At 38.7% G+C, this 24,792-nt stretch overlaps 1 protein-coding gene across 17 annotated transcripts in view; it reads right to left on the bottom strand.

The window, feature by feature from the left end:
- PEX5L (peroxisomal biogenesis factor 5 like) overlaps positions 1–24,792 on the bottom strand; it is a 101,071-nt gene that overhangs the window by 22,158 nt on the left and 54,121 nt on the right. For 6 of the 17 annotated variants that reach the window (XM_038145581.1, XM_038145579.1, XM_038145588.1 and 3 more), the window contains 4 exons: positions 14,417–14,482; positions 12,522–12,626; positions 11,164–11,202; positions 553–664 (listed from right to left, as the gene is read on the bottom strand). In XM_038145581.1, coding sequence (XP_038001509.1) covers positions 553–664; positions 11,164–11,202; positions 12,522–12,626; positions 14,417–14,482 — 322 coding nt within the window. The remainder of the gene's footprint in view (positions 1–552; positions 665–11,163; positions 11,203–12,521; positions 12,627–14,416; positions 14,483–24,792) is intronic. The other 11 variants (XM_038145592.1, XM_038145594.1, XM_038145578.1 and 8 more) reach the window with 4 other exon arrangements.

Here is a 24,792-nt window from a genome sequence, read left to right as displayed (position 1 = left end):
ACCTTCTCTACTACCTCATTACAACACAAAGGAGGTAAGAAATGTATTAAATCCTTTCACTAACAAAGTGTCTGAGCTCAGCCTGGATAAAATGTTCTGATACCTCCCCCCTTTTTCTCTCTAACAACTCATCCAAGATTTGATTTTAAAAAATCTTCCTAGAGTAAGGAATGAGTTTGATTAAAACCAGACTAAATGTGGGTTTTCCCATAGGTTAAAGTTTTGCAAAATCAAATACAGAGAATTGATTCAGACTCATATGTACATCCTGTGAGACTTCAACAAACTGCATTAATTTCAGCCCCAAAGACCTGATAGAATTGATGTGATTTGAATCACATCAGATTTCCCCTAAAATGTAATGAACAAAGCTTTTCTTCTTCTCTTCAATTACAATTTAATACCAGCTTGTGATTTTGCACACAGTAACAAACAAAAGTACTTTGTGCACACTGTAACAAACCAAGAAATCACTTGACAAAAATGTGCCATAACGAAGCTAGAACTAAAACTACTTTTCTCTAGAGAGGGATAGTAAAGAACATTGTTTACCTGCAGTATTCGATGTTACAGGCCTGGCAGCAGCTTCTGGCTTAGTTTCACAGAGAAAGTCATCAATGGAGGGGCTCAGGAGGGGTCTGCTCTCCTGTTGCTCATTCACCAGCTAGCAACAAAGAACCCCAGGTCACAGAGTGTTCTTGGGATGCAGAATTTACAGAAACAAAGCATATTCTCACAATATCGTGTGCTTTATTTTTAATTGTGAGAGTAAGATATTGCAATTAGACGATGCACAAATAGCACTGGGATTAAAATAAAATAAGGTTTAGTTACTCTTTTGGGGCAAAATTATATTGCAGTTTAACAAATCACACAAAAAATAAAGCAGCAAGATGATTTTTCCTTAGCAGTTATTGCATACTATTGCTTATAGGGCTAAAGCTACAACAGGGCCTGATGCAGCTCCCTTCAAATCCATGGTGAAGTTGCCCTTCTCTATCACCAGGAGGCTAAGCAGGGCTTGTTTTGCTTTTTTTAAGTGGCCTTTTTTCCCCCACGAGTAACATGCTTCCCCACAGAACTTCCACAATAGCATTTTGTCTTGCAAATAAGCATGAGCCCACTAAACAATAACCTGCTGAGACAGGAAACACTTCTCTGCCACAAAATGATATGTGAATGACAGTGGATGGAGCCTGGTGAGGGTATGAACTTCCTGCATGAGTTCTGGCTGTGGGAAGACTCATAAAGTGGTTTTTATTTATGAGCAGTTTTCCATTTTTAATTGGGTGAATGTACTGGTGTTCTGCTACCTGACAGAAATCTCTGTATTACAGGCTATTTAATGTATCAGAATTAAAAAGATAAAACTGTACAAATCTCAGAAATAAAAGTCTCCTCTTTGCCATCTATCTCTGATTAGAGGATTAAGACCTCAGCTGAGCTGGAGAGATGTCTGATGGTGTGCCCTGCACTTACATTATCTTAGTATCTTAATTTCTTTATCTGAAAAAAAATGCTTTCCCACTGTTGCTTTTGTCTGGAAGTCTTTCAGCTTTATTTTATCCTCTCCATCTTCTTAACCTTCTTCCATGGTTGAATTTTCAAAGTTTTCTCTCATATATGTTAGAATTTTTCAATTTAGCGTGTTGACATGGACTAAAACTGGCCAAAAAGGGTATTTACTCATCCTCATGTTTGTTAAATACTGGCTCTGAGCTACTCCAGCAGCAGGATTATCTCTAAAGTTATTACAGCAAACCAGATTAGATTCACTGCTGGTCAGTACTTGATTTCTGTATTGCACAGCTGCAGCAAAATACTGGAGCTATTGAAATAACAAGCCCACTGCTATGATGGATCAAACATTTAATCTGATATCCAACACTGACTTGCTGTGCTGCAAGTCTTGCCCAAATGCATCTGCCCAGGACCTCAGAGTTCTGCACTGAAGCCCCAGTGCAGCTTCCATGGAAGAGATGAGTGACTGCCTGCCCAGCTGAGCGCAGCACAGCGCGCAAATGCGGCACCGGAATCTAGAAACCTGGCAGTGATGCTGTCCCACACTCCAAATGTGCTAAACCCAGATAAACCCCGACTGCAGATGCACCTCACCAGGGAATTAATATTGGGGGTTTAACTCTGGGTTGCCTGTCCAGGTTGCTGTCTCATTCAATGCACAGAATTCCTGCTTAATTTGGTACATCTCAGCACTTCATTGGAAATTGCATTTATATCAACTGCACACCTTTGATTTCCATTATTCCCTGGTCTACAAATTTACCTGATGATTATATTTAGGAATCAAGCAGACCTATATTTTCTTTCTATGATTTGGTGACAGTCTTACTCATGACTATTTTGAAAAACATGTGGATGCCTTAAGTTAAGAGTTGAGTCTTTTCCAAGCTACTTTTAGTATTTGAAAATTTTATTCAAATATCGGCAAAACACGCTTGTATATATTTTTCTTTTTGCATTTACAGAGCATAAAGAAAAGTCCTAGACCATTTAGAGAGGGACAGGAGGGAAGACAGAAGAAGAATCATTGAAAATAAAAAAAACTTCCTAGGAAATACCCTGTTTCTGTGTCTGTAAGACTATCAATAGGGTACATTATCACATAAGAGTCAGATGCTTATCAAATTTCCCATTGCATTCCATGGAAATTTTCTTTAATAGGAAAGAATGGGGGAAGGATGAAATGAAGATAGATTATGAGAACCAAAGTACCCAAGTTCACTCATTGCAGACAGTGAAGAATAGAAAATCTGAAGACAGCTGGAAAGGCACTTTATTGCCCAAACCTGCTGCAGAGGTCAGAGGATAAACTCTGGGAAGACCAGAAATAATGTTAAGAATCAGAGTCATAGAGGGGAAGGAGATAAGACTTAATAAAGAGCTGAATTTTACTGAGGTCTTACTGAAGTATGAGGTCTGACAAGTTTTTTTTTTCCTTTTCAAAGATGTTTATTATGTCCTTAGTATTTTCTTTATTGTGTTCATTAGATTTATTGCATTTAAAGGAAGACTATAAGAGTTTGACTTGCTTAGGCTAACAAAATGAAGATTGAGTAGGACTGCAGGTATTCTTCATGTACACATAAAGGGGGATTGGTCAGATGACCCTGGAGGAGCAAAGTTAGTCCAGCTATAGAGAAATGCTGGCCCAGTAACAGAGTTCTAAACTGGGCATGAGAACATCTGGTCTGGGAATTAAAGGAACTGAACTATCACAGCAGTGAACTGCATGAACAGGTTTTTTTTCTTACTGTAGGGGACAAAATGCCCACCTATTTAAAATGGCTTTTGCTAAGCCTTCTACATCTCTGTTTATGATGGGACTGTGACCCAGTGGATCTCTCCTAGTCCTGGGCCCTTTGCTCCCATGGCTAAAGACTAGAAGCTGTAGGAATGTCTTACTGAAATGTTTGTTCCTGTGAAAAACAATCTGCTTTCAACTCAAATATTTTTGTCAAAACAGATTGTAAAAACATGGCCATACTAATTCTCAATAAACACAAACTACCTATGTATAGCAATAGAAAATATTAGGAAAACACTATTTTGGCATGAAGCAGACATTTAATGATGAATTAAGACTTAACAAGTTAGAGTGCCATGAGATGATATTTTTCTGTAGAGAAGTGGGCATTGGGGTATGTTTCTGACATTATTCTGTAAGAAATGCCACTTGTTAAGCCACTTGGTCTCACACTTGGAATTTCATTTTGCTGCCTCATACACTGCACCAAATTTATCCCTTGCTTAATACTGCACAAGTTATTAGAGTTATATCAGGCATGAATTTGAAGTAGTACATAAAAGATTTATGAGATGAAAACTATGATCTATATTAAACCAATAATTTATGGTTCTCAAGCACTTTTTAGGCTGAAAATCACAGAATGCCTTAAAACATTCATGAATCAAGCCTGGCACCACCACAGAGCTGAGGAGTATTATCTCTGTGTGGCAGATGAGGGGAGCAAAGTGAAATTAAGGAAGTGACCCAGCATCTCTGGGTGTTGGAGAAGCAGCACTGGGGGCAGGAGCTGATCCCATGCTGGATTTATGTGCCCAATATCTGTACACACACCAAGTGGTGCAGACTCAGCCTGGGAAAATGGGGGTATCTCAGTACTAATTTAGCCAGTGGGTGCCATAAATTCTCATAATATCTTTAGGAACATAAATTCTCTCTGTAAGATTCACTTTAATTAAAGAAGAAGCCCACACACTCCTTTAATTGAGGGATATGTGAAATCCGTGGAGGCTGGTATTTCCTACTAACAACTCATCTGTAGACACTCATCCATAGTATAAGATACTCCTAAATTCAAATGAGTCTTCTGGGAACAGCACAGCAGAAATAGGTGATTTTCCTACCCCAGTACTGCTCCTGTAATTTTTCATTCCACAAAGCATGTAAATGGGGCTTTTGGGTGCTTTGGGAGAGATACTGGGAGAGTCAAAAGTGTCTGATATCAGCCCCAATCCTTCAAATATGCAAAGCAAGGAGCATTTAGCAGTAACTAAGGTATGGTCCTTCCATCCCATTTCATGTTCTCCCTTACTGCATTCCTGATCTTGATCTGTTTGCAGTGCATAAAGCATGCTGGTTTGTTTCTTTTAAAAAATTTTACTAGGGCATGACATAATGCTGGTCTATAAGATAAATTATTTAGACTCTAAATTGGGAGGGTTTCCAGTCAGGCATGGGCAGCTAATTAGCACCTATGTTTTGAGCACAGAGTGAACTAGTTCTCTTAAATTAAGTGCCTAAATTCCCTCCATGTTCAATAGGGAGAGATAAATGCCTAGAAAAGCTATTCCAGAGGGAGATCATGCCTGCCCAATTTAGGCTGTCCCTCAGAAGGCTCTCAAAGGCACCTAGCTTTCCCCCTGCTATATATGGGATTTATTTTAGAAGGACTGGCTCAAAAAGCATCTAAAATTTAGATGTAATTTGCCACTGAAGTGAGTTGGATTGAATTTTGGATTGGATCCATTTTGTTGCCTGGTCCTGATTGAATTACTCATGGCACTAATTTAGGAAACCCCAAACTACTGCTGGGTAATCCCCTGTCCAGTTCAGCATCAAAGCTGCTCCTGGGCACTGAGACTTTTTCCTGTGCTGCCCCCTCAGTGTGGGGAGAGGGTGGTAGGGCTGCCTCAGTGGCAAGAGCTGCTCCAGAGGGCTCAGAGTGAAAATGAACATGGGACAAGGCAGGAAACATTGAAGTCAGATTTCCTACTGGAAAAATGCTATATTTGAACTTTGTTTTGAGAAACTTGTCTGGTCTTTGGGTGACACTGGAAAAACAGGTACCAGGGTCAGATTGATTCCAGCAGTTTGTCAGCGTTATGCTTAGGCAGAGACTCCAGCAAATTTCAATCACCGATTATTTTTACGATACACAGCAATGGTTTCTGACAGACAGGTTCCCTGCACACGTTTGGCACTTTGGTGGCACTGCCTGGGATAGGAGGAAACAAATTAATTGATTTCTACTACCTGGCTCTTTCTAAAAACTGATAAATGGGAACCCCAACTAAGAATGTAGGTTATTGTTTTCTGGAGCATAACTGGAAGTATTGGCCTGACCGTCATGTCTGTGGATCATTATCTTGGCAGGATAAGAACTGGAAGAACTCCTTTCCTGGTTGGAGAGGGGTATTTGGAGAGGAAACTACTGACAAACTGAGTAGTCTTGTGATAAAATTTAATTGCATGAGTTTTGTTTTTCTTCTTTTGTCGCTTTTATGATTTGTTTATAAAGATTTCACAATCAAAATTAATGCTTCACACTCTTTATTTACTCTTGTGTAGTAAGTGTGATTACTACATTATTATGATTACTATTATTCTTGGCTTTTTGCCCCATCCTTGCACCAGAGTGATACATTTATTTTTCTCTGTCACTCTACTATGAATGTATGTCCCAAAGAAGCTGAATGAGAGCCAAGTATCTGGTTTTCACCAGAAGAGAGAATCAATTCACGTGGCACTTGGAATAACTGGCTTCTGCCTCACCTGAACTGTGGGAAGCTCTAAAGCTGAGATGAGTTCTTTGCACCCTCCTCACAGAGCACCCAGGTGCTGCTGCCTCTCTGCAGGCCAGCCCTGCTCACCAGGTGACAACCAATGCTCTCTTGCTTGGCAGCTGGAGGTGTGGGGTGTGAATCAGAGGTGACAATTTCTTACCTGAGATCACACAAGCCAAGTCACCCCAGCTGTCAGGGTTTGTGTGAAGCCAGAGAAGCTGTGGGAGGGCTGCTGTAGGCACTGCATTGGATGTTTGAATTCATGTGCCAGCTGGGTTGTTAAAAACCTTGTTGATGTTGCATCTCCATAAAGAGCAGTTGCATTGCTGGGTGACAACTCTCGTGATCTCTGTGTCACACCAACGCCCTGCCTGTGCTTCTGCGTGCTGACCTGTGCAAGTTATGTTGTGTTGTTGTAAAATCAAGCATCTCACAGCTCAGTATCTCCTTCCCTCTGCTCAACCTGGTCTGGTGAAAGGAGGTTTAACATGGCAGTTGTGTCTGGCTCCTGCATTTTGGCCTGGCTCCAGCTAAGCACTTAAACATGCCCTGCAAAACTCAAGGTTAAGCACGTGCTTGACTGTCCTGCTGGATCAGAGCCATGGGGGAAGAGGAGGAGGAAGGTCACTCTTGTCATATTTTAACTGTGACTGACAGTTTGGCCTTTACCCACACAGAAATGTTTTTTATTTTAAATCTGCTGATTGCATTCATGCCTGCATGCTCCAGGCACTTCTTTAAGTTAAAGGAAGCTGTTATCAAAAATGGAGTGCCTCTCCCTCCTGGGTGTTAGAAGATTTTATTTCTCATTTGGCCATGTGTTTTCTTTGTGGTGTTACCTGGTGGTTTCTGTTTTAGCCTCTCCCCTGCCCCATACCATTAGCTAGGCTGAAGATCTACTGCAGTGATCAAAGACAACATTTTGTCATCACCATAGATAATTTGAGATCCCTGCTGTATTTTTCCATATGGGCTGTAATTGCTTGAAAACCACATGGATTTTTTTTTTCTCTTGTCCTCTCTGTGGATTTTTCTTCTCAAACAAAGTTCTGCAGTATATCTAGAGTTAGGCTGTGGTTTTGGATGTGTCAGGTCATAAGAAGCAAATCATAAGTTCTTGTTAAATGGCCTTTTCCTGCCATGGCATGCCTGGCTGCTTTGGGATGTTTTCAGCAGATTGGAGAGCTTGAAACTCATAAGCTGTTAGTGAATTGCATTCAGGAGAGTAGTTTCACTGAAAAAACAGCAAGTTCAGTCAATCTAGAACTGTAGCACATGGTTTGCAACTCTTTAACAGGACAGTATATTCATACTTGAAGTTTCTGTAAAGTAACTCCTATTAATTAATATAAAAATCAGAGCTAAACTTACGCATTATATTATTCACAAAAAAAGTTTGTCCAATCTTTCTGTCCTTAAGGAATAGTAAGGAATTTTACAATGTATGAAATGGTGTGGGTAATTTTTTTTACCTTATTAAAAAAATACACCATCAATTCCCGTGGTAATTTCAAATTTAAATTGTAATTTTGTGAAAAATGTATTTAATTTATGTGACAGAGAGATCTACATAACTTTAGGAGAGCAGCCAATTTATGACTTTTAAGCATATTGTCAAGGCAATTTTATTGTCCTCATGAGAATATTCCTGATGAAATTATGCATACGGCCCTAAAAGCAATAAATGTTGAGCAATATTTAACTTAGAGGTAACGAATCAATTAATATTTGTACTGCTAAGCATGCATTTATTTATTTTTATATTTCTTTTTTTTTCTGCTCTTCATGTATTTATCCTGTCCTAAAGGTAGATGAAAATGAGTTATCAATAGGACTGAGGATGTGTCCCCTGATAAAGTACTCAAAGCTTTTGTAATAAATCAGATTTGAGATGTATAGAACATAATGCTGATAAATTTATCATTAATCCTTTAAAAAGAATTCAAAAAACAGGATCTCAAGCCTAGTTATCCTAAGATCAGTGAGGAAATTTCCACTATTCTCAGAAGGCAGATTGGAATGTACAATGAATTCTTGCACTTTGATAATGACAATAATTAAAACTGGCATGATTTTTGCCTTTTTACCTGAACGTATCTCACTTCGTTAAAACAGAGTGAATTCTGGTTTGGGTTGGTGTAAAAGAGAAGGGAAGCTAATTGCATCCACAGGAACATCCCACCCTTCTGTTTTAATCTTATTGGGAACACATTTATGGAGTGGGCTGGAAGTCAGTGCAAGCCTAATGCTAAGAAGCTTAGAATGAACATGATTGATTCAAATGGGACTGTTAAGTTTATATGGAAAACTGTGATTATGCAATCAAATCCATGCAGTGAGCCCTTGATACACACATCAGAAAATCTACTAACAACACTGGGAGCTGAATATTAGCTATCTTTAATCTGTTTCCTTTATAAAATTGAATGGAAGCATTTAAAAATCTCTTGTTAGAGACTTAAAAAACCCCAAACAACCCACCAAAACCCACAAAAAAGCCCCAGACAAACAGATATAAGAAAAGCCTAACAAAGCAAGCAAAAAAAAAAACCACAACTGAACCTAAGCAGAAACATACCATCACTGCCAAAATAAGTAAATAAATATGTAAATAAATATGTACATACATATATACATACATACAAATATACAAAAAAGCAAATGAAAACCAAAACACCAAAACAGTGGAATTTAGGCAGTGGAAATGTTGGAGTATTTTATTCACAAGCCCTTAAGCAAATATAAATGTACTTAGATCAACTAAGTATTGGCATGCAAATGAAGTTCCCTAAAAAAAAAAATAGTTCCTACTTTGAATATTAACTAATACCTTATAGACCCTAAAAAAGCCTTAAGCATCTGGTGGAGTTAATTGGGGGGTAGTCATGAAGCATATCTCTTTTTCTGACATGTGCTGTAGCCTGCATTTTTCACCGGGGAGGATGAATTTCAGCGTGTTCCTTATAATGTAATTCCAGCTTTTTAAATTTCTTCTTTCCAATTCAAATTCTAAACCCTCAGTGTTTTGCGGGCTAACTTTTTAAATAATATGTGCTCGAGATCAAAACTGTGCTCTGAGCAATGTCTGTGTGGGTCCCATAAATTCTAAGTAGGCAGCTCCTATATTTTTCAGATAAAAGCAGAAGTGGAGAATGGCTTTCAAGATAAACTTTGCTTTTCTTTTTGCTGTTGGTGAAGTTTTCATGGACTCCCATTTCTGTTCTGTATAATTGCAGAGTATATTGGCCACAGGACTTTCATGGACCACTGCAGGTCTTTCTTTCTGTTGGCTTTGTAGGGATCCTACCATGAGCATCTTTCCAACCCGTGTACTCTAATAAGGAACCTAAATTAGGTGTGATGGATCTGGGACAGATAACTCTGGTGACTCTGTGAGATTTCTTTTGTTTTTGCTGGCAAAGCATTTAAGCATGAACTTTTTCACTGCTCAATAAAGCAGTTAATCATATTTTAAAGTATAAGTCTGGGTCGAAGTATGTGATTGAATCAGATCCTTTGAAGTTCACTGACCTGTAGTAAATTGGGAATTTCATAGCTGACTGCACAATTAAACTTTGACTTCAGGGCATATTTAGGTTTAAATTTCTCATTAGGAAGTAATTCTGAAGCAAGATTTTTTTCTCCTGACAAATGCAAAGAAGCTGTGAAGAGGTTAAACAAAAACTTTATTTTGCAATTAAAACCAAATTTATGCATGATTTTTCTAATTTATTTCTGTGCTTCTGGTAGAAGTAATTGGTTCATAGCTTAATATCCAGGTAATCTTTGAACCTTCAGCAAGCTTTCTTATATGTTTTCTAGGTTCAATTCATATGAAAAAATTACCTTTTTTCATTTGTCTCAGTCTCTTATTAATTATCTTTTAAAAGATAAAGAGAGACAGCAACATGGATAGAGTCATATTCTACAAAATCCTATTAGAACTGAAAGATCACTCTCTTGATGCTTAAAGTATTAAATTTGGCAACTACTGAATCCCTTTTCACACCAGTAAGTGTGAAGAAAGTGACTTTTATAGAAGGTAATTGAGACAGGAAGACAGGATTACAAAAAATAGATACTGAAAGGTCCATTCAATTACCAGGAATACTCCTCTGCCTACTGTAGTACACTCATTACTGCTGGAATGGTGATTGAGATTCCCAGTTGCCATATACTGCCACAGCCCCACAGGAGCCTGCAGGACATTTTTGGTTCATGTTATTTGAAGATTTGCCTTCAGTTTTGATGATATAAAACCATATCTGATGGTATAAAATAATCTGTGAATTGGAAACATAATTTAAATTTAATTCACAGTACTTATACAAAAAATAGGTGTCATATTTTAAAAGCTGGGCTTTTGCCAGGAGCATTACAATAAAATGGGACTATTTATCTGTCTTGTTTTGTGCTGGATATGTTTTTACCATTTTCCAGAGGAACAGAGCAAAGACACATATTTTAAATTGCAAAGTCAGGGGCATATGTACATTATCAAAAAGCAGATTTAGAGACTCCTTGTGTATCAGATTCCAATTATGCTTCCTGTGGAGTCTGTCTCCACAGTCAGACATGATTAATCCTCCGTTCATCAAGGATTTTGGAAATGGGAGATGTCACTTGTTTTTTCTCTGGGAAAAGCCAGTGCTCCTCTGTGTGGGCTTTGTCCTTGCATTTCAGTTGCAGGATTTTTGCTTAGGTAGCTGTAAGGCTGGAGCAGCATGGACACCTAAAGCATTAAATTACTCCCTAAGGCATGGACCTGCCCGCACTTGGTTTGGTGGCGGTGGGACCTTTGGAAAGACCAGGCTTTATTCTCCTGACCCATCTGGCTCGGGACGTTTGCAGTCAATCTGGAACTGGTTCCACCCCGTGAGCAGCAACCACATCCATCTTTTCCATCATGTAGGGAGCAGAGACAGACACCGGGATGGGGATGGCTGGCACAGCAGAGCGTTTTCCTGCGCGGATGGTCGGGATGAGGGGCTCACACGGACACACTGCAGTGACAGCATCTCAAACCAACACTTCAGCCACAGGGAGGGGACAAACAATGTATGCAACTGCACATCACACATACATGATGCAGAGATGGCTATGGAAAATACTCACTTTTTCACTCGATTCTGCTTCCTTTTGGCTTCTGCACCCCTTTGGTGCATAGCAGGGAAGTAGGTATTTGTGTTTAGTGGAAGAAATTACACTGACTAACAGACATAAGCATTTTACTCATAAATTTATCATAGACTATTGCTGAGGAGACTGACAGACAGCCACTACAAATGGTGTGTTAAACATTTAATGAACCCAGGCTGAACTCCTGGCCCTGTTGAACCCAATGGAAGTTTTTGCATGTCAATGTTTTTGGGGTGCAGTGAAGGTTCAAAGGGGGTGGACTTTATGTGGGTTTCTAATTGTTTGTTAATCACTTAATGGAAAATAAGAAATGATGCCTTAATCAGAGCATCTTTTTCCTCTGTGCAATTTCTTCATAGACAGTGGAGTTCACCATGAACAAAACCTGGTGTTCAACAGGGGCTGAGGAGGAGGTGCCAGACCTGGTTTCCGAATTAGTAGATGGTATTTCTAGAATGTGTATTAGTGCAGCATATCTGCGATGCTCTGCTAGAGAAGTATGTGCTGGTGTGTGTGCATCTTAGAACTCTCTAAAGTACAGCAGCTGTTATCCTAAATCATGAGAGGAATAAAACAGGACTGTGGATTTCGTTTAAGGCTCTCACGTAAAACCAGCTTCCAGCAGTTTCCATTCCTGATGAGCTGGAAGTACTTGTGTGCAGTAAATATCGGCAGTAAACTAAATGCACTTGCCTGGGGAACAAATTCATGTAAGAGAGCAACATGAGGGAATAAAACCCACTCTGATAACAAGAGTGCTGTGGTTTACAGTAGCGTTCAGTCACTGTCTTTAAGAAACTAATGGAACCACCAAATGCTTGGTGGCTGCTCCAAGGTACGTGTAAGATTTAGTGTGGGGACGTACGTCCTTCCTTTGACTGAAGGTGTAGAAATGAAAGCAATGAGATGTGCCAAGTCACATATTCTGATCCAGACCAGGAGCAGAACCCCAGTGAGAGCTTAGGAATGGGATCTGAGATATTGGTAATGACACTACTGTGACACTACTGTGAACTGATGCTTTCTTATTTTGCATATACACCGAATGGAAATATTTTATATATGAATTGCAAATGAGTATTTATGGCATGACAACTGATGGCATGAATAAGAACTGAAATTTTAAACAACCCTCTGGTAACAGAACTGGGGGAAAAAAATGCATTTTTGTTTAAATTTTCACGTAAAACCATCTAAACCCCCAATATTCACCCCAGGCTCTTTTCCCCCCTCAGTGAAGCAGCGGGATGCCACTGGCGCGGGATGGGTCACCCAGTGGGGCTGGGGACTCGCGCAGCGCCCGCGGCCCCCTCAGAGCCCCGCGCTCTGCCCACCTGGGATGCCACAGTGAGGAGGGGCTTTTCTTCTGCAGACTCCTCCCTCGGAATCTCCTTCATCACCATGGCCACAGCCTTATCGGCCGCCCTAGCGCCTTTGCCCTACAACAGCGAAACCAACAATGGCGCCAAGTCAGCAGCGGCTCCGACCGCCTCCCGCGCGCTCCCGACCCGGCCCGGCGGGACGCCGGCCGCGCCCGCGCCTGGAAGCAAAGCTCGGTTGGAAGCAGAACACACACACACACGCTGGTTAAAAATAGTAAAAATAATAATAATATAACAAGTGGTCCATCAACCCAATGGTTAAGGAGGCAGCTGGGGTCTAGCCGTGGTCTGGTGGCTCGTTCGAGTTGCCCCAATGAAGTCAACAGGAATCCGGCGCTTTCCTGCTGGGCCGAGGCCTGCTGGAAGCTCCCCCGTGCCAACCTTCTGCAGGATAGGATCCCCAGAGCAGTAGGCGTTGGAGGATCAGCCCGTTGATTTAATTTTGGTTATCCAAGTTTATACCCAAAATACTACTTAGTGGGTTTTTTCTGTTTTTTTCTTAAAAATAGCGTCAAGCGGAGTTTTCAATAAAGCACAGTTCCTTGTTGTTCACTGAGGCAAACTCTCCCTGAAATTTGAATGTATAATCTGGACCCACAGAGTTTATAGCTCTAGTAACATTTTAAAAAGCAATTTACATCATATAAACAGTCTGGGTTTTTGCTAACAGAACATACGGAGCCAAATTCTGCCATCATAGGCATTGCTACAGCTCTCCCTAAAATGATGATTGTTGTAGAAATTACTGTAAGGATTTTTTTTTAAAATTTCACTTTTCTTAAACTTCTCTTAATGCATTGTAAATATTCTGGACAAGATTAAGCTATTTAAAAATTATTAAATATAAATTAGCCAAACAAAAAGTGCATCAATTTTATGTGCCATGCTGTTTGATGTCATTCTTTTTATTTAATGACGGGCTTTATCATCTTGAGTTCGTGTGGGTTTCTGTATCTTGATCTTTGGTCTTATTTTGATCTCTGCCTCTTGCAAGTGACAGAGAAGGCTGGAGCTTACACATAAAGCATCACAGCAGAGCTGTATTATGCCAGTGACCCTGGGCAGGTCCTTATTATTATACTTTAAAAGCTCCCATTGATTTCCACAGAAGTTTTAGCTGTGCAAAGACTGCAGGATCTGGCTCCATAAAAGTATTTTACACTGAACTCAAATATATTTAAATCCTTAGAAGTCTATTAACTTAAAAGTCTATTAACAGAAGGGGCTCTTTGCTAAGACATCATATACAAGAATTATCTTCACTAGCAGTATATTCTGTGTCAAGTAAACCCCACTATTGCTTATACCAAACTACAGATGGTTTCAGGAGCATTTCATCAATTGCAGGTAAAACCATTATGGACTATCGCAGGTTCTAAACGGGTTTTATTACTGGTCAGGTCAATATTAGATTAGCTTGCTTGTGCAACACATCACAGATACCCTACAGAGAGTTCTTTGCATGCTGCAAGAAATTCTCAGAGCAGAAGTGTCATAAATGATAAGCATGCTGGACTTGTGATGCCTTTGATATCCAAAGAACTGCAAAGTCATTGTAAAATTAAATATATTAAATTCAATGAGAATTACATTTAATTGGTAAGCATATCAAAGGTTCTGGGCCAATTACGTGTTTGTTCATGATTCACATGACATATTCCAGGTCTATGAAGCTTGTTTCCAGTATGACACATGAGCTATCATTAGCTAGCACTAATAGCATGCTCTTGGTCTTTATAAAATGTAGTCCTTTTGTGCTGAGTGCTAGAACAAAATCGTTTATCAGCTAGGAAGGATGCATTGGAAAGCATGCAGTGCTTTTTATTTCTTGCAGAGTAAAAACCCACCAAAGCAAAGGTCAGGTCACTTTTTTGAAGACAGAGCCACTTTTTCTTCAAGGTTTCACCTACTGCCTGAAAAGAGTCATGATACTCGTATTAGTGCCTGCTGTTCATCCTCCACACACGTAACTGCAAAGCCCTGGGAGTGGCTGACACCAAATATAAAATCTGTCTCACCAGTTTAAAGTGGCCATGCTACAATGGAGAAAAGCAACCCAAAGGATACCTCTGTGCTATTTTTAATGAGCAGACTTAGTTTATTTGCTGGGCAAAGCAAGTGGTTTGATGCTACCTTTTTTTAAAGTTAGATCTTTAACTTTCCTAAAAGAAAACCACTCTATCCTGTGTGTAAGTCAGGTTCACATTTCTGGCTGTTTAGCCCATGGTGTGTGAAACTTTTTGAAACTTGAACTTGTTAACAATTTCCTGGATGTCAAAGAGAAAGCCAATGCAATGGAATAGCTTAAATTGTCAAATTCTGCTGGAGGGGTACACAGGGGAGCAATTCACTGGAAATTGCAGCTTGTTATTCTGTTGACTAGAAATTAATATTGTTGTCTCATGTAAGGTAGGTAACCTTGAAAATTTTGGTCTCTCTTCCCTGCAGTGACCACTGTGTAGCCAATTCTTGCCTCTGAAGCCACTAGGCCAAAGAACTGGGGAGAAGTAAAACCAGTTTTTCTGTGGTCACGATGACCTTGTTACTGTTGTCAACTGTGGCTGAAATTAAAATCTCCAGCACATTTATGACAATAACTAAGAATTATTATTAAAGAATTATTATTTTTAAGGTGCTATTTACTTAGCCTCTTTTGATATTAAGTGTTGTTTCTTAGCAAGCCAAAGTGCTATATAAATTTGCGTGGCACAGCAGTTTATTGCTCAAACCCTGTAATTCTGTAACAGCTAATTTTACACATGCCAGGACTTCAAAACAAACAGTTTGTTGGTAGTGGAGGTCTGCAAGGTCAGTTACTTTCTCATTAAACCACAGTTTAACAATTTAGTAAATAAATTTCATCATTCCCTATTAGTTTGCAATATAGAAATGGAAATAATTGCGATGTAGAACATGACAACCCACGGGCAAATCATGACAAATGTGAATTGATGAAGGAAAAAATGTATTATTTGTTTAATGGAACATGACAAACATGTCAGTGTTTCGTTATTTGATACATTAAAAAAATGCAGCAGCTTCTTTAAGTAATATCTCCAAATCCAAATAAGGAGTAGAGTTCAGAGTATTCCCCTGATGCTAAATATTTATAACAGCATTGGGTTCAAAACTTAATAAAAATTTCTCTAAGCTTTTCCTTTGGGATCAGAAAATGGGTAGTAATAGACATTTCCATAGGAGTATGCTGATTTAGCAGGATTTTGTAAGGAAATACTTTCATTCTGCTGCTGTTTCTGAATAGCTCCACATTCAATTTTGTACAAGTCACATTACTTAGATGTGGTACTTAGTAATGAGTATTTAATTAAATTACTGTAAGAGCATCTTAATGTAAATTTCTAGTGCAGCATAAAGTGGATTTTTTTAAATAAGTGAGGCATACACCTTTGAACCCTGCTCATCTAGGATAAAGCTTTTAGTACTTGGGAGCAACAGATCACCTTCAGGCCCTGATGGGCAGATCAGAATGAACACATGTTCACACTTGAGACATTACTATTTAGTACCATACTCTATAATTCTGTAATTATTTTCTTCATTATAGTGAATTGCAAATTAGTTCTTGTGTATGAAAAGCCAACAGCCAGTGCTTTGTAAATGTTTAACATTTTGACAACAGTATCTAAACTATAATGATTAATTGCAGAAATTCTTTGTTGTCATCTATGCAATAAAATGATTTCATCTAAAACCATTTCATAACTATAAGTTTGTTTTGACAAATATTTAAGGTACTTGAGCCCTAAATTCACTTTTCAGGAATATTTATAGCATCTGTTCTTGTGAGAAAGTGAGCAGAAAGAAATGGAGTGATCAGATTTTTTTTTAAATATGTATGTATGAAGAAAGTATCCCTTCATTACACAGACCTGTGCTGTTCCATTTATTTTTCAGTGATCCTACCCAGCTGTTTCAGCTTTAATTGACACACTGCAATGCATCCCTTCACAGAAATCATCTCAGCATGGGCATATTTAAATTTAAACTTCTGTAAAATAGAAGTTTTAAGACAGCTTTCCTTATAAAGAAATTTGATAGATAAAAAATTTATCTTCAGGCAGTGCTGGTACAGGTATGGCAGGATTACTGCTTCCATGGGCATCTCCCTTTCTAGCCGAGGAGAAACAGAATAACATTTATAAATGTAATGCCAAAAAATATGGCAAGATGTCCTGACCTTTCCCCCCTGGGCTGTTGAATTGAAGTGTTTGAAAACAAAATAAAAACAAAACCTGCCAGTTCAGGACATCTTGAAGTACTGGTCTGCACTTTAAATATCTTTAATAGGTTGTGAGGGCCTTTGTAAAGCAAACTTTATGAAAGATGCATCAGTGAGAACTTGGAGTTTGAGGAGTTTGTCCTCCTGTGCTGGGAGGAAGAGCAGGGAGAGCTGCTGAACGTGTTGAAGCTGGGAGGCTTGGCTGCCCTCCAGATCCCCAGCAGCTGATGTATTAGAGTACCAGCTAAGCAGCCTATTCCAAATGGCTTTATGCTCCACAAATCTTCCTGTTTCATGCAACTTAAAAATAAAAATGAAGGGAAAAACTTGACTTTATTTTTTTAAATCATGCAGTGCTAAGGTTTTTTTACCTCTCAAAATGAGCACACAGAGCTATGCAACGGTACCATGGGAGTTTCAGTCTCCACAATACAACTGTGAGCTCTTGATTTACATAGGATCTGTTTGTGACTTCAAATTTTTCCCTTCTCAGGCTTTTATGTTCATGTTTTTCGCATATGTCTTTCTTCTCATCTATACTTTTCTACTTTTTTCTAGTGGGGTTATATCTTGCATTTTATATATAATTAAAAACAATGAAGAAACATATGGTGAGGCAGTTTTATGGATGAATACAAGATCGATATTTAAACAGAAAATTCTGTTTCATCAAAGCTTGTGGTAGTTTTTTTTATTATGAGCTAATAAAGTCAAGTATATATCTAAGATAGATGGGAACACAATTCCTTTAGGCAGTGCCCATTTGGTGAGGAAATGTGAACAAGCTCTCTGTCCTGAACTGGAAGCAGCATTGTCAGGGTTCAGACTGGGTTTCAGAACCTGAGCTACTGTTTTGATCCTGTATTTACATCATTTGGAACCTCTTATCAAGCTCTCTGTTAGTGATTATCCAAACTCTTTTGACTCGTGACCTTCAGTAGCTCATTTTTACAAGATTATGATGAAATACAGACAGAGCTGTAGAGGAGGCAGCTATAGGAAGACTTGCCCAACAAGTAATTTATAGTAAAGCAGCTAAATCCATATTGGCTGAGTTCACAGTGTTCTACTCCCCTTTCATCCCCCTCCCCATCTTTTCATTCTTATGTTGATGGAATAACAGATTTCAGTGTTAATATGGGAAGACTTTACTGCATTCAGGAAAAATGGCAAAGAGAGTGACAAAAGCTAACAAAAGGCAATCAGCATAAATATTACATTTACCCTCTCTGGGCTGTGTCTAATACCCATTTAAATGTGGATTGGGTGGTTAAATTGAGTCCCAGTTTGAGAAGCATTTGCATGGAAATGGCACTGTAAGGTTTTCTGTTTGACTCAGTAACTCTCGCATCACGTGTGCTCCCTTGAGAAGCTGGCTCAGCCTGAAGCCTATAGATCCATTCCCAAAGCCAAGTGGGACAGCTTCCAAAGCATCCCTGGTGGAAGCTGTGCAAGACCCATTTTGCTCTCAAGAACTTGTACAAAGTTACTTGACTTAACACATCTTAACACAAATTATGACTGGAAATTAATAAACAATTCTGTCAAATCTATCTCATTCTCCATAAGCCAGTATGATTCCTGCAGGCTAAAAGGAGGATGTGAAATAAAGGTTTTTTTTCTCTCTTAAGTCAAAGAGTTTTATTTGGGGTATAATAGGGAGTGCATGGTTTGAGATAACAAGAAGACAACAACACTGTAATGTTGAAACAATAACGATGATTTAACTGCAAATAGTAAATCCAGCTGGGAATATAGGGCAGGGTTGGTAAGAAGAAGGAGGTCTGGGACAGAGCTAATATTTAGAGGTTGTTTAAGGTTCTGCTCCTTTTACGAACGAGTTATATAATAAATCTCCTTGTGATAGAAGGCTTGGATGAGATGTTTTGCAGTCTTTTCTTTCTTTGCAATTGTCATCTTTTAATAAGACCATTGTGAATACACAGAAACTATTTTTTAGCACTTATTTGATTGACTTCTTAATAATTTGGAATTGCATTACCAAAGGGATGAATCCTTTGGCTGCACAATGGTATGTGACTTCAAAAATCTTAAGGAATAGCTGCAGGGTTTCTTTCATCTCTGCTTAGTCTGTGTCAAGGAACTTTGTGAAATCACTGGGTTTAGCAACTGGCTATTTTAAATTTGTTTGGTAGTCCTCAGCAGAGAATTAATACTGAAGTATTTTCTCTCCCATAATTTGAGTTCCTTTTATGTTGGCTTCAGTATCATGATCCCCAGTCATAACATGCACATAGCAACAGAATTACTTGCCATTATTTGCTATATTGCCATGATGATGCATGTGCTGAATTAGAATAAGAGATTCCTCTGGTACCAGTTCAAATGAAATTCCAGGAGATCAGGTCACTTTCAAAATAAACAATTGTGACTAAAGTGCTGTCTGTTGTTTAAATGTTTACTGCACACATGATGTGTAAATGATGGATTTTGCTCCCTCATTTCCTCCCAGCACATGATGTATTGTTCTTTGAAGTGGTAGGGGTTCCTCACCTCCTGCTACACAATTTTTATGGTTTTGTTTCATGAAACATTCAGAGAATGGGCTAACTCTGCAGTCTGTTTAGGAAAAGCAATAAAATAAACTGAGAAGTGGTGGTATTTTATATGGAAAAATCAGCAGCTTATCAGTGAGCACGAATATAGGATAGTCTTTGCAAGAAATGCAGAATATAAAACATTGTTCCAAGTTAACTGGAACAGGCAAGCTTTTACAAGTTAGCTCTTTATTTTACACTTCATGTGTAAAAGACAACTGGAAGTACAACTGTGTCTGGAATATGATGCAAGTTATTTTTAAAAGAAAGTTATGCAGGTTCTGATGTTTAAATCATATAATCTGTGCTCTGCCAGCCTGGAGCATAGAAGAAATATGCATTTTCTCCTGTGTTTGCAGACTTTGTTGTTCTTGTTCCAGATATCATTATTAAATCCTGCATTTCACAGTTGTAAACCTGTGTAGCCAGAAAAGGAATTAGGTCCCATTAGCCCCATATTTTTGTTAGTGTAGACTTTTTCTAGATTGGGCAGACACTCATCAGGCATTTAGAGTGAGAAAAAGACAGGCAAAGGAATGAACACAATTTAAAAGAAAAAGAAATCTCTGACAGAGCTAGAAAAGAGATCTGAATACATAATGATCCAATCATGTCCTACAGATACAATTCTGTGTGAATTTTAAGTAATTTTCAAGTCCTGAAACTGATTTTCTGCACAGAAAGGAACAGGTACTCCTCTAAAGAATATAACAGAAATTTTTATCAGAACTGTTGGAGGGGCATAACAGTTGCCTGTTGTTTCCTCTCGTTTTACATTAGCAGATTAAGAGTCCAAATTGCTTATTTTCATAGTCAAAGTTTTACTCTTATTTTGGAAGTCCTTAAGGAAGGTGTTGTTTAGGAGTTGAATGAGGGTGACTGCTCAGATGACGTGTTATAAAGTTCTGCATGCTGTTTTGAAAAATGAGGCATGTATTTAAATAAGTGTCTCTTATGTCTCTTGCTAGGTACCTAATCTCTGAACCATTTAAAAATAGTATTAGTTCTTAAATTACTTATTTTGATTGTTCTGGTTTTGTTTATGAAGGATGACAGCTTGGGCACTGAAGACAGTTTGTAATGCATTGTCACCACTATTAACTCTTATTGAAGATTAGGATGAAAATCTCAGGATTTGAGTTCTATAAATATTTGGTAAACATTATGTGATCAAAATTCGTGTCCTCAGTTTAATGTTTTCATACAGATTCTTTTATGGTTTGTGTATAACCATACAAGATTTAGTTTTGTTTAGGATTTTTGTTTTTCTTTGGCTCGCTTGTTAAACACCTTGCTCAAAGGCCATTAAAAACAAAGAAAGCTTTAATAAACATGAAAAGCTAAAATATATTTAATCCGAACATAACAATAGATGTGATTCTACCATGTAAAAGGATGGAAAGATGATGAGGCAGTGAATTAATGGAACAAAAAAGTATCAAAGGGTAGCTGGAAGTTTGTGATTTGGTTTGTTTTGAAGCAGATTTATGTTACTTTCTTATCATCTGTGCTTAGACCTGTACATATTAAATAAGGAAAACACATACTGGGTAGCAGGTTTGAAAACAACAGGTCAGGATAGTTTATGATTGAAAAATATTTTTAAGACTTGTTTTCCTGACCTATATGAGTTCTCTCTAACCATGGTTTTAAATGCTGCCAGGATAAATTGAGCCCTTCCTGTAATACAAACATTTGATTCCCACCATAGTATAAATTCTTAATATCTTTGAATTTATTATGTAATTTTTTTTTGCCACAGCCTTAAGATTTGAGTCCTTTCTACAGTGAATGGTGTCAAAGTGGAACTCTTTTAGCACTTTTAGCACTTTGGTCATAAAGGGTCTTTATGCTGTATCCTTGACCCAAAATTCATTCTGAGTCTCTTGTGCTGTGTGTTCTTTGCAACAAAGGGCTCAGAACCTGAGTGTACTCCAGAATAAAACCCTATTTTTAACCTGTATAATAGAGTATATTTACCCCCTTATTTTTATTCCCTAAAAAGAGTAAATTGTCACTTATCTGACAATGGCAATAGCAGATGAGGAATTTGAATAACAGCGTGGCTGCAAAATAACTTCATGTCCCTGACCTAGACACGGCCTCTGCATGCACTTTCAGCTTCAGAATGATCTCATCTGATGTTCCAAAGTATGTTAATGCTGCAAATGCTGCAAAAGCAGCATTAACAGCATCATATAAAAGCAGCATTAGCAGCATCATATAAACCTATTTAGAGAGGATTATGCCACTGTCCCTTCATTTACACAGTTTGGAACCCTTCAGGGAGAAATTCTTAAAATTGAGGTAACATGACTGCGATTTTAAAATATGTTCCTAATTCTCTGACGTGTACTGTTAGTGTGGAGAATGGATTTTTCTACTCTAATATTGCAAATACATTGTAATTACAGACATGAAAATGAAAAAAAAAAAAAGTAGGTGCATTAGTAGATAATTACTTTGAGACCTAATCATAAATTCAGCTGCCTTGGACAAATAAAAGTTTGTTCAAAGCAAAGAATCACGGAATGATTTGAGTTGGAAGGGATCTTAAAGACCATCTATTTCCAATTCCCTGCCATGGACAGGGACACATTTTACTAGATCAGGTTGCACAGAGTCCCACCTGGCCTGGTTATCTATCTTTACTGTTTTAAGATAATTTTTTAGCATAATGGGCCACATCAGTTGCATTTGTATAAATCTGCTCCTTTGCATATATTTGCAAGTATTCTCTACTTTTTTTTTCTTTAGTGGATTTAATTTCATTTTCATATCAATGACAGTAATTAGCACCTGGCCTGCTCTACAAGGAGCTGAGAGCAACATCTCTATTTTTGATAGCCAGCACATCACTGATATCAGATATTCTCTGTACTGCTCTGCTTGAATAGGCATTTACCCTCTCCTATATAAATTTTTTAACTATTTTATTTCTTTTTACATACTTACATGGTAAAAAGTATCTATTAAAGAAAGAGCAAGAAAATTATGTACTTATTCACTCACTTTATACACACTTTTAAAATGTGTTGCTGTAGGAGTGTATAATGTTTATAAAGTGCAGTATTTTGTGGTCCACTTGTGCTTAGGTTGGCAGGATCCTCACTAGGGAAGCAAGTTCTCTGTTTTTGTTTTTGTAATTCAACAGTATCACAAAATTCAGTTGTTAGCTATCAGTTTGAGGATGTCTGCAGTGTAATTAAAAAGGTGGTGAGTCCACACTTTTTACAGCAGCTTACTTTGGCTGGCAGTGTAGCAATTTTGTTTAATAAAAACTCTGTGGGTATCTACAACATGATATCCGTGACCAAGTAGTGAAAGCAGTTGGTAACAGCAAATGGCTCTTATGGAGAAATTCTTAATCCTCAAAACATCTTAATTAAGATTTCATATGCAAAGCAATTGCTAAATCATCAGTTATATTTTCCAAGAAGCTTCCATTGCGATTACTTTCTTGGGATGTAAATGATGCTACTTGTATTTCAGAACTGGGTTCTGGCAGATACAAAACCCCGTGGAGGTACAGTTGCTCCAGTTAATGGATTGTGCCTGTTCAGCTGGGATGTCAAATCTAGCACCAGTCTGTCCTGTGTAGTTAAAGCTAAACTGAATCTCCCCTGCACCCCAGGGCACAGTAACCTAACGCTGTGCAGGTTAAGAGGCCTGACAATAGCATGACAGCTATTGTCAGAAATATTTCTCCTCAGAGGTCCCATCAAAAAAATAAATCTGTCTCAATTGTGCAGTGCAGTCCTGTACTCTGCTGGTGTCTCCTTCCACATGATCACATTCATTTACCACATTCTGTTCTTGAACATCAAAATCGATCTTGCTCAAGTGAAAGAGCAGGGATGAGTTAACCATCTTCTGAATGGCTTGCAGGCAGCATCAATAAATGTGCTTTTATCAGAGAATTAGCAGGCTTGTAGCTGAGGGAAAGGGGTGCAGCAGCTCACTCATGTCTCATTGTACCAAGGACTAGCCCAGGATGTGGCTGACAAACACCTGGAGAGGGGTTGGGTGTTTCTGGCACCCCAGGGTGGGTGAGGTGTTAGCCTGGGTGTAGAGGATAAATTGTGGAGCTTCAAACATACATATTTGTATGAAATATGTTTATATATATATATATAAATTATATATATTTGTTTCTTACTCACAGAGGAGAGCAACTGAGCCAGCACAGGGAAAGAAAAGTCAGTTTGCTGTTGTAGTACTGCAGTAATTCACTGTCCTGTCGCTTTTTGTATTTAGGAACAGAGAGTGGCATTAGATAGCTTCTCTAATGACAGTGCCATGACTGACTGAAATCAGTCTATCAGCCAGTTCTCTGGATTTTGTATTCACTGAAACACTCTGCTGCTTCATTTCACTCTGAAAGTCTTGTAAATAAGGAAGTTTTATCCCAACTTCACTTTCCCATTAAGTGTGAGACACTTCATATTAATGAAACTGCAGTGAAATGATATGAAGGATGGCATTGTCAACTCAGATCGTCAAAAATTACTTGAATAAATACACAGGCATATGCTCAGACTGGCAAGGACTGGAAGGTTGTTTTCAGCCCAGATAGCACAAGCATAATTGAGGAATAAAAGAAGCTGCCGCAGATGGTGATAGCAGTGAGAGGCCCAGTGACATGTGCTTCAACTCCAAGTTTGCTACAGGGGAGTTACTGAGGTAGGATAACACACCAGAGCTACTGCCAGAATCCCAGGCTCCAAGAAACATGCTTATTAGCTAATTAGAGTTGCATATTCATGAAGAGAGTGAATCGAATCCCTCCTTCCTATGGGGAGGTGTTGAGGAGTTGAAAAGCAAGGTGAGAAATGTGTGTTTGTCCCAAGAGATCAGTGCCAGAGAGCATCTGGCGAAGACGAGGGAAGGAGGATTTCCAAGAGTGAGGCAACCTGTGGTCCTGGCACACTGTAGGCACTGCCTGGGCAGGGGGAGGAAGAATTACCTGTAACCGTGTCAGTTGCCCAGTGGGATCGGAAAATACCCGTGCTTCCCTGGAAGGGAGGGAGGGTGTCACCTGGGTCACAAGGTGGCCTTGTTTGAAACCCTGCCAAGCTGAACCGAGAGCATCCACAGCAAGACCAGGATTTCTTTTTCCCCCCTCCTGTTCACACCTAAACATGAAGTGCCTGTGGAGTCATTGGCAGCCGAAAAAAGTTCGAGCAGCTGATTCCTGGTCAGTGAAGTGGAAAGGATAGCTTGGATCAGACTCCACACACTCCTCTCTGAATTGCACTGTCCACTCAGCAGCTACACTTGAGTTTTTACACATGTTTTGCCCCATTTCATTAATAGAATAATTTTTTTGGTCAGTAACAGTGCCAGTGGTTGGAGAGAGTTTCGCTACGGTAGACTGAGAACTTTTATCTCAGTAGATGAAAGACCATCTCCTTTCAAATGTTAC

This window comes from Motacilla alba, chromosome 9, assembly GCF_015832195.1.
Source record: "Motacilla alba alba isolate MOTALB_02 chromosome 9, Motacilla_alba_V1.0_pri, whole genome shotgun sequence".
Taxonomy (NCBI): Eukaryota; Metazoa; Chordata; class Aves; order Passeriformes; family Motacillidae; genus Motacilla; species Motacilla alba.
Note: the sequence above shows the minus strand (reverse complement) of the source record. Positions and strands in the feature narration are given on the sequence as shown.